This window comes from Chlorocebus sabaeus, chromosome 1 (assembly GCF_047675955.1).
Source record: "Chlorocebus sabaeus isolate Y175 chromosome 1, mChlSab1.0.hap1, whole genome shotgun sequence".
NCBI classification, from domain to species: Eukaryota; Metazoa; Chordata; class Mammalia; order Primates; family Cercopithecidae; genus Chlorocebus; species Chlorocebus sabaeus.
The window spans coordinates 102,433,369-102,452,026 of NC_132904.1; the positions used below are offsets into that span (position 1 = coordinate 102,433,369).

The 18,658-nt window shown below is 36.2% G+C and overlaps 1 protein-coding gene across 4 annotated transcripts in view; it reads left to right on the forward strand.

Annotated features, from left to right (window-relative positions):
* The window catches only part of GRIA4 (glutamate ionotropic receptor AMPA type subunit 4), a 375,959-nt gene that overhangs the window by 346,374 nt on the left and 10,927 nt on the right, over positions 1-18,658 (forward strand). For 2 of the 4 annotated variants that reach the window (XM_008020706.3, XM_008020702.3), the window contains exon 15: positions 13,252-13,366. The exons of the other annotated variants lie outside the window; for them this stretch is intronic. In XM_008020706.3, the coding sequence (XP_008018897.1) occupies positions 13,252-13,366 (115 nt within the window). The remainder of the gene's footprint in view (positions 1-13,251; positions 13,367-18,658) is intronic. 4 annotated transcript variants of the gene reach the window in all.

Below are 18,658 nucleotides of genomic sequence, written 5' to 3' on the forward strand. Positions count from 1 at the left end.
AATTTATACCTCAAATTTTATTTAATTTAAAATAGAGTATATTTTTTTGGCTTGAATAAAACAATTCCATTAGGTGTTATATTACAAAATAACTGAACAAACAAACAAACTTTGTTTGTTTTTTACTAATTAATACAGTATCACTTCCCACTGCCCAGAAAATTTTGGGTTTGTGGGGAGGCATAAAGAACAAATGCAATTTAAGTTCATCATAATCTTACACCCAGAGATTGTGATTCGTTGTATTTTCTTCCATATTCTTTTCAACAATCAACATTATATATACATATACTTATATATAAATGTATAGTTTATTCTCAGACTAAGATCAAAATGAATATAAATTTGTTTCTTTTTCCACTTAACATTATACAATAAGTACTTCCTCTTGCCATTGAAATTTTTTTAATGGTTATCAAACATCAATCATATGGATCATTCCTACTTATCAATACTATCACCCCAGAAGCTTTGTAACATATGGTACCCCAATTTAGAAAAACCTGATACAGTGGGGTTAGGTCTGAGCATCAGTATTTGCAATAGGCAATTATTATACTCAAGTCAAACTTGAGACCACTTGTGTAAACCAAAATCTCCTTAATCTTCCCTTCTTTTAGATATGTATATTGCGTTCAATGTTTTGCTATATATCCTCCCTTCTTTTGGATATGTATATTGTTTTTAATGTTTTGCTATATATCCTCCCTTCTTTTAGATATGTATATTGCTTTCAATGTTTTGCTATATATATATATATAATGCTATATATATAATGTTATATGTATGTATATAATGAGATTTATCATAAGTCATTCCGGCAGCACCTTTAATTTCTTAGGATTGATTGCTGAAAGGGGAATTATTTAATTAAGGGTGAGAATTGTTTTAAAGCTTTTGTTGTATAAAGCCAAATTATTTTCTTTTTGGTTTTTAATTCTTTTGAAAAAAAATTCTTCTTTAAAAAAGGGGATACATTTGCAGAATAGGCAGGTTTGTTATATAGGTATACATGTGCCATGATGGTTTGCTGCACCTGTTGACCCATCCTCTAAGTTCTCTCCCCTCACCCCCAAACCCCCAACAGGCCCTGGTGTGTATTGTTCCCCTCTCTGTGTCCATGTGTCCTCAGTGTTCAACTCCCACTTATGAGTGAGAACATGCGGGGTTTTGTTTTCTATTCCTGTGTTAGTTTGCTGAGGATGATGGCTTCCAGCTTCATCAATAGCCCTGCAAAGGACATAATCTCATTCCTTTTTATGGCTGCATAGTATTCCGTGGTATATATGTACCACATTTTCTTTATCCAGTCTATCTTTGATGGGCATTTGGGTCAGTTCCATGTCTTTGCTATTGTAAATAGTGCTGCAATAAACATATGTATGCATGTGTCTTTATAGTAAAACGATTTATATTCCTTTGGATATATACCCAGTAATGGGATTCCTGGGCCATGGTATTTCTGGTTCTAGATCCTTCAAGAATCTCCATGCTGTCTTCCACAATGATTAAACTAATTTAAATTCCCACCAACAGTGTAAAAGCATTCCTATTTCTCCACAGTCTTGCCGGCATCTATTGTTCCCCATTCTGACTGGTGCGAGATGGTGGTATCTCATTGTGGATTTGATTTGCATTTCTCTAATGATCAGTGATCTTGAGGGTTTTTTCGTATGTTTATTAGCTGTGTAAATGTCTTCTTTTGACATGTGTCTGTTCATGTCCTTTGCTCAATTTTTGATGGGGTTGTTTTTCTCTTGTAAATTTAAGTCCCTTGTAAATTCTGGATATTAGACCTCTGTCAGATGGGTAGATTGCAAAAATTCTCTTCCATTCTGTAGATTGCCTGTTCACTCTGATGATAGTTTCTTTCGCTGTGCAGAAGCTCTTTTTTATTATTATTATTACACTTTAAGTTCTAGGGTATATGTGCACAATGTGCAGGTTTCTTACATATGTATACATGTGTCGTGTTAGTGTGCTGCACCCATTAGCTACCATTTACATTAGGTATATCTCCTAATGCTATCCCTCCCCCCTCCCCCCACTCCACAACAGGCCCCAGTGTGTGATGATCCCCATCCTGCGTCCAAGTGTTCTCATTGTTCACTTCCCACCTATGAGCGAGAACATGCGGTGTTTGGTTTTCTGTCCTTGCGATAGTTTACTCAGAATGATGGTTTACAGCTTCATCCATGTCCCTACAAAGGACATGAGTTCATCCTTTTTTATGGCTACATAGTATTCCATGGTATGTATGTGCCACATTTTCTTAATCCAGTCTATCACTGATGGACATTTGGGTTGGTTCCAAGTCTTTGCTATTGTGAATAGTGCTGCAATAAACATACATGTGCATGTGTCTTTTTAGCGGCATGATTTATAATCCTTGGGGTATATACCCAGTAATGGGATGGCTGGCTCAAATGGTATTTCTAGTTTTAGATCCTTGAGGAATCACCACACTGTCTTCCACAATGGTTGAACTAGTTTACAGTCTCACCAACAGTGGAAAAGTGTTACTATTTCTCCACATAGTCTCCAGCACCTGTTATTTCCTGACTTTGTAATAATCACCATTCTAACTGGTATGAGATGGTATCTCATTGTGGTTTTGATTTGCATTTCTCTGATGGCCAGTGACGATGAGAATTTTTATATGTCTCTGTTGGCTGCATAAATGTCTTCTTTTGAGCAGTGTCTGTTCATATCCTTGGCTCACTTTTTGATGGGGTTGTTTGATTTTTTTCTCATAAATTTGTTTAAGTTCTTTGTAGATTCTGGATATTAGCCCCTTGTCAGATGGGTAGATTGTAAAAATTTTCTCCCATTCTCTAGGTTGCCTGTTCACTCTGATGGTAATTTATTTTGCTGTGCAGAAGCTCTTTAGTTTAATTATATCCCATTTGTCAATTTTGGCTTTTGTTGCCATTGCTTTTGGTGTTTTAGACATGAAGTCCTTGCCCATGCCTATGTTCTGAATGATATTGCCTAGGTTTTCTTCTAGGGTGTTTATGGTTTTAGATCTAACATTTAAATCTTTAATCCATCTTGAATTAATTTTTGTATAGGGTGTAAGGAAAGGATCCAGTTTCAGCTTTCTACATATGACTAGCCTGTTTTCCCAGCTCCATTTATTAAATAGGGAATCCTTTCCCCATTTCTTGTTTTTGTCAGCTTTGTCAAAGAACAGATGGTTGTAGATGTGTGGTATCATTTCTGAGGGGTCTGTTCTGTTCCATTGGTCCATATCTCTGTTTTGGTACCACGACCATGCTGTTTTGGTTACTGCAGCCTTGTAGTATAGTTTGAAGTAGGTAGCGTGATGCCTCCACCTTTGTTCTTATGACTTAGGATTTTCTTGGCAATGTGGGCTCTTTTTTGGTTCCATATGAACTTTAAAGTAGTTTTTTCCAATTCTGTGAAGAAAGTTTTTGGTAGCTTGAGGGGGATGGCATTGAATCTATAAATTACCTTGGGCAGTATGGCCATTTTCACAATATTGATTCTTCCTATCCATAAGCATGGAATGTTCTTCCATTTGTTTGTGTCCTCTTTTATTTCATTGAGCAGTGGTTTATAGTTCTCCTTGAAGAGGTCCTTCACATCCCTTGTAAGTTGGATTCTGAGGTATTTTATTCTCTTTGAAGCATTTGTGAATGGGAGTTCATTCATGATTTGGCTCTCTGTTTGTCTGTTACTGGTGTATAGGAATGCTTGTGATTTTTGCACATTGATTTTGTATCCTTAGACTTTGCCAAAGTTGCTTATCAGCTTAAGGAGATTTTGGGCTGAGATGATGGGGTTTTCTAAATATACAATCATATCATCTGCAAACAGGGACAATTTGACTTCCTCTTTTCCTAATTGAATACACTTTCTTTCTTTCTCCTGCCTGATTGCCTTGGCCAGAACTTCCAACACTATATTGAATAGGAGTGGTGACAGAGGGCATCCCAGTCTTTTGCCAGTTTTCAAAGGGAATGCTTCCAGTTTTGGCCCATTCAGTATGACATTGACTGTGGGTTTGTCATAAATAGCTCTTACTATTTTGAGATACATCCCATCAATACCTAGTTTATTGAGAGTTTTTAGCATGAAGGGCTGCTGAATTTTGTCAAAGGTCTTTTCTGCATCTGTTGAGATAATCACGTGGTTTTTGTCTTTGGTTCTGTTTATATGATGGATTACTTTTATTGATTTGCATATGTTGAACCAGCCTTGCATCCCAGGGTGAAGCCAACTTGATCGTGATGGATAAGCTTTCTGATGTGCTGCTGCATTCGGTTTGCCAGTATTTTATTGATGATTTTTGCATCAATGTTCATCAGTGATATTGGTCTAAAATTCTCTTTTTTTCTTGTGTGTTTGCCAGGCTTTGGTATCAGGATGATGTTGGCCAAATAAAATGAGTTAGGGAGGATTCTCTCTTTTTCTATTGATAAGAATAGTTTCAGAAGGAATGGTACTAGCTCCTCTTTGTACCTCTGATAGAATTCAGCTGTGAATCCATCTGGTTCTGGACTTTTTTGTGGTTGGTAGGCTATTAACTCTATTTCAGAGCCTGTTATTGATCTATTCAAGGATTCAACTTCTTCCTGGTTTAGTCTTGGGAGGGTGTATGTGTCCAGGAATTTATTAATTTCTTCTAGAGTTTCTAGTTTATTTGCATAGAGGTGTTTATAGTATTCTCTGATGGTAGCTTGTATGTCTGTGGGATCAGTGGTGATATCCCCTTTATCATTTTTTATTGCATCTATTTGATTCTTCTCTCTTTTCTTCTTTTTTAGTTTTGCTAGTGGTCTATCAATTTTTTTGATCTTTTCAAAAATCCAGCTCCTGGATTCATGGATTTTTTGAAGGGTTTTTTGTGTCTCTATCTCCTTCAGTTCTGCTCTGATATTAATTTCTTGCCTTCTGCTGGCTTTTGAATGTGTTTGCTCTTGCTTCTGTAGTTCTTTTAATTGTAATGTTAGGGTGTCAATTGTAGATCTTTCCTGCTTTCTCTTGGGGGCATTTAGTGCTATAAATTTCCCTCTACACACTCCTTTAAATGTGTCCCAGAGATTCTGGTATGTTGTGTCTTTGTTCTCATTGGTTTCAAAGAACATCTTTATTTCTGCCTTCATTTCGTTATGTACCCAGTAGTCATTCAGGAGCAGGTTGTTCAGTTTCCATGTAGTTGAGTGATTTTGAGTGAGTTTATTAATTCTAGTTCTAATTTGATTACACTGTGGTCTGAGAGAGTGTTATGATTTTGGTTCTTTTGCATTTGCTGAGGAGTGTTTTACTTCCAATTATGTGTTCTATTTTAGAATAAGTGCCATGTGGCACTGAGAAGAATGTATATTCTGTTGATTTGGGGTAGAGAGTTCTGTAGGTGTCTTGAACCAGAGATGAGTTCAAGTCCTGAATATCCTTCTTAATTTTCTGTCTCATTGATCTGTGTAATACTCACAGTGTGGTGTTAAAGTCTCCCACTGTTGTTGTGTTGGAGTCTAAGTATCCTTGTAAGTCTCTAAGAACTATTTTTATGAATCTGGGTGCTCCTGTATTGGGTGTATGTATATTCAGAATAGTTAGGTTTTCTTATTGAATTGTTCCCTTTACCATTATGTAATGCCCTTTGTATTTTTTTTTATCTTTGTTGGTTTAAAGTGTTTTTTTTTTTTTTTTTTTTTTTTTTGCCAGAGACTAGGATTGCAACCCCTGCTTTTTTTTTTTTTTTTTTTTTTTTTTGCTTTCTATTTGCTTGGTAAAATTTTTTCCATCCCTTTATTTTGAGCCTGTGTATGTCTTTGCACATAAGATGGGTCTCCTGAATACAGCCCCCCAATGGGTCTTGACTCCTTATCCAATTTTCCAGTTTGTGTCTTTTAATTGGGGCATTTAGTCCATTTACATTTAAGGTTAATATTGTTATATTTGAATTTGATCCTGTCATCATGATGCTATTTGGTTATTTTGCACACTAGTTAATGTGGTTTCTTCGTAATGTCATCAGTCTTTATATTTTGGTGTGTTTTTGCAGTGCTGGTACTGGCTTTTCCCTTCCATATTTAGTGTTTCAGGAGCTCTTGCAGGGCAGCCCTGGCAGTAACAAAATCCCTCAGCATTTGCTTGTCTGGAAAGGATTATATTTTTCCTTCACTTATGAAGCTTAGTTTGGCAGGATATGAAATTCTGGGTTGAAAATTCTTTTCTTTAAGAATGTTAAATATTGACCCCCAATCTATTCTGGCTTGTAGAGTTTCTGCTGAGAGGTCTGCTGTCAGCCTGACGCACTTCCCTTTGTAGGTGACCTGGCCTGTCTCTCTGGCTGCCCTTAACAGCTTTCCCTTCATTTTGACCTTGGAGAATCTGATGATTATGTGTCTTGGGGTTGATCTTCTCATGGGATATCTTAATAGTGTTCTCTGTATTTCCTGTATTTCCTGAATTTGAATGTTGTCCTGTATTGCTAGGTTGGGGAAGTTCTCCTGGATAATATCCTGAAGTGTGTATTCCAGCTTGTTTCCATTCTCCCTGTCTCCTTCTGGTACTCCAACCAATCATACGTTCTGTCTTTTTATGAAGTCGTGGAGGCTTTGTTCACTCCTTTTCATTCTTTTTCTCTATTCTTGTCTGCATGTCTTATTTCAGTAAGGTAGTCTTCAAACTCTGATATCCTTTCTTCCACTAGGTCGATTTGGCTGTTGATACTTTTGCATGCTTCATGAAGTTTCCATGCAGTGTTTTTCAGTTCCATCAGGTCTTTTATGTTCCTCTCTAAACTGGTTATTCTAGTTAGCAATTGCTCTAACCTTTATCAAGGTTCTTAGCTTCTTTGCATTGGGTTAAAACATGAATTTTTAGCTCATTGTAGTTTTTATTACCCATTTTCTGAAACCTACTTCTGTCAATTCTCTATCTGATCTTCCGTCCAGTTCTGTACCCTTGATGGAGAGAGATTGTGATCATTTGGAGGAGAACAGGCACTCTGGCCTTTTGGGTTTTCAGCACTTTTCAGCATTTTTCCATTGATTCTTTCTCATCTTCATGGGTTTGTCCAGTTTCATTCTTTGAGGCTGCTAACCCTTGGATGGGGTTTTTGTGGGGGCCTTTTTGTTGTTGTTGTTGTTGATGCTGTCGTTGTTGCTGTTTGTTTTTCTTTCAGTAATCAGGGCCCTCTTCTGTAGGGCTGCTACAGTTTGCCAGGGATTTACTTTAGGCCTTATTCATCTGATTTGCTCCTGCAGGGACATGTCACTCAAGGAGGCTGGAAAGCAGCCAAGATGGGTGCCTGCTCCTTCTTCTTGGACCTCTGACCTCCAGGGGCACCAACCTGATGCCAGTAGGATAGCTCTGGTGATAGGGTGTCTGACAACCCCTGTTGGAGGGTCTCAATCAGTTGGGTGGCAGGACCTATTCAAGGAAGCACTTTGTCCCTTGGTGGAGAGGGTGTGTTTTGCTAGGGGGAAACCCAGCCATCTGAGCTGCCCGGATTCTTCAGAACTACCAGGAGGAGAGGCTGAGTCTGCTGGTCCGCAGAGACTGCAGCCACCTCTGCCTCTAGGAGCTCAGGCCCAGGGAGATCCGAATTCTGTCCCTGAGCCTCTGGCTGGAGTTATTGGAGATCCTGCAGGGAACACCTGCCCACTGAGGAAGGATGGGTCGGGATTAGGCCTGAAGAGGCACTCTGGCTGCAGACTGCCACAGCGGGAGCAAGCTGTCCAGCCTCCCTGGCTCTAGCAGGGAAAAAGCACAGCCTGGAGCTATAGAAATGGGTGCTGCCCTTCCCCCACCCAGGTAGCTTAGCATATTAGGCAGTTGTGAGTCCCAGTGCTGGCGGCAGCCCCTCCCCCAAGCAGCTGAAAAGGCTTAGACAGCAGGCAGAGGCAGCTGGCGCTGGTTGCCCCTCCGCCCGCTCCCCCGCCCCGCCCGGAGTTCGGTAGGTTCAAGCAGATTCCAGCTGAGAGGCTGTAAGAATCTACATGTTCCAAGGTTGGGACGTTAGACCCGGGTGGCATGGGTTCGCGAGTGGGATCTTCCCATCTGTGGGTTGCACAGTTCCGTGGGAAAAGCACAGTTTCCCCGGATGGGTAGCGTACTCACCGCCTTCCTTGGCTGTGGGGAGGAGGTTCCCCTTCCCCACGTGGGTCACCACACCACACTGCTCTTCCTTCTCTCAGTGGGTCACGCAAGCCCTCTAGTCAATTTTGATGAGAGAACCTGGATACCTTGGTTGCCCGTGAAGGATTCAGAGGCTTATTATGTTTTTTCCCCCACGGAAGCCGCGGAACACCACAGCTTCTAGTCAGCCATCTTGGCCCCGCCCATCCTATCTCCGGTGTTTAATTACATCATCAGCGAATGACAATGCCTGTTCCTCTTATTAAATACTCAACTATACAAAGCACATCTTTATCTTTGCTAGTATGAATGGTGAGAAATGAATTTGCATTGCTTTAATTCACATTAGTTGTACTCCAAATAAGGCAGAATTATTTTTATATGATTTTAGTTTAACTTCAAATAAGGCTGAATTATTTTATATGATTTATGTTTCTTGCTGCGTAAGTTATCTATCCATGTTTTTTGCTGACTTTAAAGGAAAGTTCTTATTTTTACACAATTTCTTGTTGTCACACTATTTTTAGTGTTTTTAAACTATGTTAAGATTTATCGAGGACTATGAAAAAAACCTCTCAGCCTCATTCAGGTAAATATTCTGGATATTTTAACACTGGATATTTAAATTATATAGAATATGGTATGAAGAGAGCACTCCAGTGAAGAGGTCACAGGACTCAAACTATGTATACAGTACTCATACTCCTTATCTTGGAACCAGAAGTGTTTTGGATTTCAGATTTTTTTTTTTTTTTTTTTTTTTTTGGATTCTTGAATATTTGCATTATACTTACCACCAGTTCAGCATCCCTAATCTGAAAACCTGCAATCTAAAACGTTTCCAAAAAAAATTGTTTTAAGTGCCAACATGATGCTCAAAGGAAATGCACATTGGAGCTAATATTTAGGATTTCAGATTTTTGGATTAGGGATACTCAACTAGCATAACTAATGGATACTGGATACTTTCTTATAAGGATAATAATCCACTAACACAATTACACAGTAGTTAAGACAGATAAATTGTATTATTTCCTTATACTATTGCCATCATAGTCAACAATAAAGTGTTCATCCCATTAAGTGAGATGGAATTGAATGCGTTTAAACCAGACCAAAGAGAATACTGCAAATTATTTGTTCTACAAACTACATGTGTCCTGAATATCTTGTGGGCAGACAATGACAAAATCTATGAAGTTGTATCATTTGTCGTTTACAACAATATTTACAAATCCAGGAAATCAGAAAAATAAAAGTAAACTTTATGAAAACTTTTTAAATTTGCCCTGTTTGTTTAGGTTGACATTTTGTCAGATATACACTTTAATACCTCACCAATAGAGAAATTATACTATAAGAAATATGATGTAGAAGTAAATATAATGAGTAAGGCATAAAAGTAAGCATAAAAGCATATCCAGATCTATATAATTTAATGATAAGTTATTTATGGAGGGGGAAAGAATAAGCAATAAATGTCTTAGCCTACATTAAGCATGCTTTTCACAAGGAGATCTTACTTTGCACTAGATTAATGTGCCCCAAGTTATTAATAATAAATGGAAAAAATGTGCATATGTTAGTTCCCATACTAAAGTTTTGGTTTTATATGACATTTCAACAAAATTCTCATTAACAAAAGTAAGTCTCAAATGCTAGGTCAGTAAAGTACAGATTTTCATAATCTAATTCATTTGAAGGAAATTCCAGGAATAAAAACATTTGGAAGTTTTTCAGAGGTCCTGGAAGTTGACCAAGTGAGCATTTCATTCCAGGCCTGAATCAAATTCCCCATCATCTCATTACTATGAGAAAAGCTATTTGGGGAAGGGATTTTCTCACCTAGATTTTCACTAAAGCATACAAGGCAAAGGCAAACACATTACCTTGAACCTATTTCAGTCTATGCAAGTTCATTGTCAACACATCTGGCTCTCCAATATGGTTTACATATCTAGAAAACATGTGGTTGCTTTTTCCTCCTCTTCTATTTTTAAATGGAAAGCAATTCATTTCAAATGACTTTGCAAAAGCTACATTTAATGGAATAAAAGGAATAATTAATGTAAGAAATAGCTAAAAATATTTTTCTTCTACGCTTATCTGCTTGGCAGGTCACTATTACAGTGATACTGATATACTTAATCAGGGCAAGAATACCCCTTACAATCAATATGAATTTCTGACTTTGATTTTGAGTCTATGTCTGAAATATTTGAAGGGGATTTCACAACAATAATAAAATGTGCTGCAGCGAGTATCTGCTTTCTATGTCCCTCATTTATCAGACTTCTTATGGCTTCCTTAGCCTTGTTTATTATTACTTCTTCAGGATTTCGCTTTCTTCTTAGCTTGACAAAAAGTACTTTTCAACCTAGTCCAGTAAAACGAGTGAAGTAATTATATACATATATATGTCATTGATGATTTTTATTATTAATAACATGTAGAAGTGATTCATTCTATAAAATAGAACAGATGTCCAAATGGTCATTATATATGTGGTTTATGTTAAAGTTTAAATAGCAATCTAAGGAGGCCTTTAGACCTAAACTTATTACACGAGGGAATTACATATTTGGCTAGACAATTGTAGAAAACCACAGACACTTTTAACATGCACAGAAATCTTGAAATACTATCTCCAGATATTGATTACAAAATGCCTTCCACTATGCATCATTAAAGAAAGGTAAATTTCATATATGATGGTATTAAGTGGACTCTATTGAGGGACCACATGTTTCTGGAAGGAAAACTTGTAGATTAATTGTGAACTGGGTAGTAACTTATCTGTTGGTTCAGGGTATAAAATTACACACGTATGTGGATAGCAGTGTGAAACTAAACTGTTTTTACATGGCCTGTTAGATGGTATTAGAAAGATAATGTTTTAGAATAATTTTGTAGAAAGCTTGATTCCAAATAATTTTCTCAACGTAAAGCTTTTTTTCCTTATCCATTCCTTTATTTTGCTTTTTCGTTTTCTATTGTGCTGTGAAACTGTCTTTGGATATGGCTAATAACCCTGTTAAATAACCCTCTCATGAAATAATTTTAGTTTTATCAGAGAAATGGTCTAAACCAAGACAGAAAATAATTGGAATACTACTTCATTTTAAAAAATCTTAATATGAATATTTAAAGCTAAAATAAAATAGATTATAAAAATAATTTTCTCCAAAATAGAGAATTTTAGTAGTTAACCTTAATTTATTGAAAGACAAATTTAGTTCCTCGTAGACACAAAATAAAACAATTCCTTTCTTCCAGCAGAATTTTTTAAAAAATAGATGTCTCTGTCTTTATTCCTACATTTCAGTTTGGTCCTTTGGTGATTAAACTAACAACTTGATATTGTCACATTAGGAAGTACCTGCATTATTTTACACCACTATTGTGGCACTTACTTGGAAATGTAGGAATAGCTAATTATTTAATTAGCATTCAGTAAATGGACAGTCTAATTCTTAAGGAGAGTTAATACTAAAAACTCTAAGTGTGTGATTTTACTTATGAGAACTGTTTACTCTCTGAGTGGATCAGATCATCACAAAATGGGAAAGCACATTGTTGTACTGAAATATTATGAATACATTTTAAGACAATAAACATTTTAGTAGGCTAATTAGTGGTAAAATATGCAACACTTTAATTTATTGGTCAGCTAAATGTCATTTCGCTTGCAAATCAATTATTCAAGTGCTATTTGATAATATGATTGTTTTATTTTACCTATAATTCATTTACCATTAAGTAATCACCAAACTCAGTATTTATAAAATAGTATATCACAAACGTTACCCAGATTCCCTCAGTATATGATCCACTCCTTAAATTTAACAGAAATTTGATTAAATGATGGAAAAATCTCTTGAAATACCTATCGTGTCATTTAAAAACTGTAACTTGAAAGCAGGAAAGAAACCAAATGTATGGGAGGCAAAAGCCCATAACACAGTTTTTGTTGTTGTTGTTTATTTTTTTATTTATTTATTTTTTTTTTGAGACGAAGTTTCACTCTTGTCACCCAGGCTGGAGTACAGTGGCGCAATCTCGACTCAGTACAACCTCTGCCTCCCAGGTTCAAGTGATTCTCCTGCCTCAGCCTCCTGAGTAGCTGGGATTACAGGTGCCCACAACCACGCCCAGCTAATTTTTGTATTTTTTGTAGAGACAGGGTTTCGCCATGTTGGCCAGGCTGGTCTTGAACTCCTGACCTCAGGTGATCCACCAACCTCCGCCTCCCAAAGTGCTGGGATTACGGGCATGAGCCACCACACCTGGCCCATGACACTATTTTTTAATCCTCTAAAGAATAGCCAAAATAAGCTCCCCTATTTCCCTTTACAGAAAAACATGGAGGAAATCTAATCTAGTGGGTTTGTTTGCAGTCAGTATCACATGCAGCACGACATCCTGGGGTTTAATTACTTAAACAGTCAAACTGGATATGCAGTCCTAATTTCTAAATAGCATTCAATGCCTTTAAGAATCAACACAAAATTTAGATATAAGAATTTTTCCCTAGAGCTGCTGCTGTCTCTTTACTATCATGTAGCTTCCAGTCCATGAAGCAAATGATCAGGAAATCCTAGATTCTGAGAACAACTAAATTGAGCAAACTAAACCCATATAAAAAATAACGGGAGTGATAATTACTCTTTGTTTTCAGGGAATCAGTACAGAAAAATTAGTGGCTGGTTTGATGGTTTGTGTACGCCATTTTGTTTTACCTTGTGGGAATGAATTTTAATTTCATTCTCTTTTGGATCATTGGCATTCTTAGAGGCAAAGGAATTCAAGACACATTTCTTTCTCAATTACTAGTAAATCCCAGTTTATTACTGTTTTGCCAAAAAAAAAAAAAATCTATGTAATTGATTGATGATGAGATCAGTTATTTGACAATAAATGAACTGTGAAAGTGAACAACACCAAATACTGCATGTTTAATACATTTGAAATTAGTTACAATTGCTTTTGGTTTGGACTCCAGTGGAAGGGACCGCAGGATGGTAAAATGAGAGGTTTATTTAGCGTCTGGGAGAAGCTTATAAAGAGCTTAAGTCCTCATTCCTTCTAACATCTTAACAGCTGTGCAGTTTCTTACAAAATATGTTTTATCGTTTCAAGAAATGCTGTTAACCTCGCAGTTTTAAAACTGAATGAACAAGGCCTCTTGGACAAATTGAAAAACAAATGGTGGTACGACAAAGGAGAATGTGGCAGCGGGGGAGGTGACTCCAAGGTTAGCCTCAATGTCACCAAAAGCGGGTAAACAGTATGTAAAGTAATAGGTGCATCTGCTGGGAGACTTATGGTTTGGACTACTAATACTGGTCAAATTGCTAGTCCAGTCCCTTCACAAACTTACATATGCAATTACTGTCAATGCAAAAATATTTGCAACTATTATCAATTTAGTGACACACTAACAAACCTAATGAAAATTGTCACTGAAAATCTCTGCCTTTGAAGAGGTTGTGGATCAGACATTATAAGCCTATGAATCTCAATTTTGGAAAGTAGGAATGGATGTAAGTTTCTGAAACAGCAATTTAGGGAAGAGAGGGGAGAGAGCAGGGGGGTAAGCCTGTCTTGTTTTTTTCACCATTACTTTACCAGAACTTCTACCAAATATTGTTCAGTATCAACAATAGCCTGACTCCACATAGACCTGTCTAGGGTGCCTACAAAAAAGTTTTCTCCATCTAAAACTCTCAGATTCTATTCAAGTTAAATAACAAATCAAAGACTCTCATATGAACTACACATTTTTTGCCTTCCATAAATGGATCAAATTGCAAAATGATCAGAAAACAAAAACAAAATCAACTCAACTTTGTCTTCACTTCATATCTTAACTCCAGCTTCCTAAAATAATAGGGTTTTTTTTTTATTTCTAAGCAATATCTAAAGAACAAAAAAGTAGGCAATTAACAGAATATACTAGTGTCCCAGAGCCTTTCTTCATTATGTATCAATATTTTTAGACTTAAAGAAAACAGTTCATGGATGGGAAATTTCTCACCTAATCTAAAAAGCCTTTCAAATTAAGCTCACTTACACCTTCCCATCTAATAACTAGTTCTATTTCAGCAGGAGGGAGGACAAACTTTTGTCTCCATTCTAGGCACCGTCTTAAGGAGTAATAGCTTATTTTATGTTTTGGAGCTCCAACTATCTCAAATTTTCTGATCGTTTTCATAAATATATAAATATATACATAGAGAAAATTATTAAATTTTATACTAATAACCTAGCATTCTTTCATGCAAATTAGAAATAACAGAAAATATCACAGAATAACATCAGAGAAAATCAAAACAAAGATGATCTATTCCATTAGAAAAAACTTTGTTTTCAAATTTTTATTGTTATCACAAATATAAGAGAAGTAAAACACTGCTTTACAGATAAAATTTTCCACAAATATAAATAATGAAGTCCCATTTTGGTGTGCATTAAAGATGTTTTCTGGAGAAAAATAAACAAGCATAATAGAAATATATACGTTAGAAAAATCTATGTAACAAAAGTCATTTTAATTTATTGAAATGAACTGAACAACTCAGTCAGATTTAATTAGCTTGTATCCAACTCATTGTTTGGTACATAATGGACATTCAGTAAATATTTGTTGTCCAAAAGAATCAATTTCTATCTAACCCTGTAGTTTCCAAAATCAAATTGCTTGCTCTTACAGTTATGCAGTGACATTACTTTCACCAAACATGAACTAAAAAATGTTTTAGAATGAATACTATTTCAAAATTTAACAAGTAGGTTTCCAACATGTTATAAAAAAATTAACATAAAATGTTCTCCCAAAATGAAATACATTATGTTTTATTTTGTCCTCCAGGAATGTGTTTTTATACCAAAAAAAAAAAATCCACATAGGTTGTATATTGGTCTAAGGTTTATCATCAAGAGAATAGATTGTTGCACTCTAAATGTTAATAATACCCTACTCTGAATTTTAACTGGCCTGACTTAACTTAAATCACAGTAAATTACTAGGAGGCAGTTGTTGCTTTTTCATTTTCATTTTGTACCTTCTTCGGGTGACTGATTTTCTTTATAAACTTACCTTGCCCCTCCCATTTGGCCTGATCTTCATCAAAAGAGGTAAAATAAGGAGAAGTCTTGAAGTGAGAAATGCAGCTGACTCTAAAGCCTTTGTGTGTAAAACTAAAGCAGAAAAGACCAATGCTGCCAATTCAGTGCGGAAGGAAAAATACAGAGAGAACTCAGCACACACATGCTGAAATCCTGGCTTAGCTGACCTTCAAATACAGAATCTTGGTAGGAGAAAACTAACTATCCCAACAGTGACTCATCTAATGAAGAAAGGAAATATGGAAACCTGTACCACACATGGAAAGGTTTCTATGAGAGAGCTGACTCATTTGTCATTCACAGGACTGTAACCTCTCCAGCCTTCCATTCAGCAGCAAATTATTAAACTCGTGTTTGAACGCAGCCATGTGCCAGTCCCTGTGTAGAAATAGAGAATTACCACTGTCCTTTCCCTCAAGGAGCTCAGATTTAATATAACGAACAACTAGACTATTTGGGGTCACTGCAGCCGCTTCCCTGTCACACTCCAGGACGTGCAGTAGTTAGCGTCCTCACTCACCTGACAGCCATTCTCAGTGCTATAAAGTTCTGACCATAGCAGTCCTCAGCCAAGAGGCTTCACCTTGAAAGGTAAAAAATTAACAAAAGATATGAAGAACAAGGTCCTGCATCTTATATGAAATAAATTAAAGCAGAAATGCATGATTTGCAAGGTACAAATTCCTTCATTTGAAAACAATCCTTTGATAGTGTTCATATGAGTTAATATCATTGTGATATGGTCCTCTCTTATGATCATAGGAAATTCATCCTCACTCTTGGGAATAAAATAACAAAAATTTACTACTTGACAATGAATGAGCCAATTTTAAAATACTGATTGCAATGTCTAAAATGTATTCTCCACTTTGGTTAACCTGGTATGGTTTAGTCAAAGCACAAACCAGACAAAGAATTTTAGGCCAATTTTTATGCCAGTTATTCAATCCTGGTTCTAGTTAGAAATTTTGGCAATAGCTGCAACCATCAATCACCCATTATTGCAGCTACAAAATTATTTTTTCTGTTAATTTGATACTTTATTCTGTTTCTGCATGTGTAAAATATGCACACTCATAGATGTGGATATTCATATAAAAATTATTTTGTAAGTATGACTTTATCAATAATGTTTTCTCTAGGCATTATATTTGGTCGTGCACTTCCTGATAATTTGGCACTTTGAAGAATACAGCCATTTCTGACTTTGATAGATGCTATACTTACAAATAAGCCGCTTTCCTCTATCACAGCCTGACAACCAATGCAAGAATAAAGGAACTAGTACAGAAAATATGCATTCATCACCAGGAGAAAATGGAAAGGAAAAAATTTGTAGTAAACAAAAAACACTGAAGGAATCTAGCCCATGGAGAAGGACTCTCCTGGTAATGAATTCCTTGTTCTGATATTCCACCAGTTGAACATTAATTATGGTTGATACTAAATGTCTTATATTCAAAGTGTTAATCTAGTTTTACCCTCTAAAACCGGGTTACTGGTGTGAAATAGCAGAAAGAATAAAGAGGCCAGAGGGAAAAAGAAGGGCGTAGGAGAAAAGATTGCCTTAGGTGAGAGAGCCTAATGCAGTCTTCATCTTATTCACAATTTTGCCTTCAATTGTCCCTTCTTGGAGAAACTTAAAGGAAACTCTCCTCCAGTTTTCAGCACTGAGTCCTCCTCCTCCCAACCCACCCCATTCAAGAACTGCAATATAGGCTAATATAATTTAGCTACACATGTGTTACAAAGGCTTTGGGGAGCTTGTCTGGGGACCTAAAAACCCTTAGAGTATCAGTTCCAGACAAAGCTTGCTCTGGATTCAAAAATCTTGCTCTGTCATTTTTTAAATCGAGCTACTTTATGGTGCACCTACTCTGAGTCAGATACTCTGGAAAATACCTTTTTACATAGATAAATGAGATGTGACTTCTGCTCTCAAGGGATTTGCACATCACTAGTAAACCCAGAGGTGTGGTTATTGTAACAATCAGGTCACAAATGGAGGTTGGGGGTCAGGTGCGAGAGTAGTGGTTGGTATGGATAGAAAAATCTAGATTAATTGGCTTTAAAATAACCAGGCACCCCAATTAACGATAATCCTCAACTCACCCCACCCCTAAATTCAGCTTTCAGTAGAAAGTATTAAATCATGCTCATGTCAGATTTTAATCCAAAAATCAACATCATATCTAGGATCATGGCAAATGTATATTACTTCTTCAATGGAACAATAAACCTAAGCCATAGTTATATAACATTGAAACAAAATTTAAATTATATCCAGAAACCATATAAACAAAAATAAAAATTTATATTTTAGAATTTTTTTCAAAACTAACCATATCAAAAAAATGGGTTTTAGTTTAACCAGAAAGCCCAATTAACTAGAAACATCATTTTGTGAGTCTTCTGCTATTAATATTTTTAATTGCAAAAGTTATGAAGTCATACTATCAGGAATCCTGATTAGGCTACTGCCTCGCTGTGTAACTTGATAAATGAAGCTGCCTGTGCTTTGGATTCCTCATTTGTAAAATGTAAATGATGTTAGTGAACATGAAAAATGCTTTTAACAGTGCCTGGTACATAGTAAATGCTCAGTAAATGTTAGCTGTCATGATCACCATCATTCTTAATGCAATTCCTAGTTGTGTAGATAGGTTTTTGGAATGAATCCCCAATAAATGCATGTGTTGTAACTCCAGATGCACTCAGCATTTCCTAGAAGAACTGAGGCACATTAGGGGATACAGCCAGGCAAAGTGCCCAGAGGAATATGACAAGTCTGTCTCGGGACGAAACGAAAAACCAATAAGCCAACAAAACAGTAACAACAAAAGATCCTAAAAGTTTCTGCTTTCCCTTCATCATCTTGGCCTTCATATTATAATATGGGAGTGAAAACTGAAAGAATTATTAAATTCCTTGGAATATTGATGCCAGGTAATGACTGATGTCCTCCTCCCTGAAACTCCTAATACAATATTTAGTGTTGAAGGAATCAAAGATGGTAGAGGAAACAAATAGAGTCTCTTATAAATATAAATAGAGTCTTCTTATAAGAGGAGTTTGTCTATTTAGAAAAATCTTGATTACCTCTAACCTGTCTTTTTTTGTTGGTAAGAATTTGTGGAATACATTATAGTCACTTCACCTTGTACTTAAGAGTACATTAATATACTTTAAGATTCAAGATAGATGAAAAGATAAATAGGTGATAGATTCAAGATAGATGCTTCTGGTGATATTATTCATGTTAAAGACTGCAATTTAGAAGGAAAGTATCATCATGGGCTTATACTTTATAATAATTATTTAAATATTTGTCTCCTGATGACCTTCCTCTGCATAAGATGGTCTTTTGTAACACTGAAATCACACTCCTTTTTCAATTAGGTATTGGATGAAAGTGGTC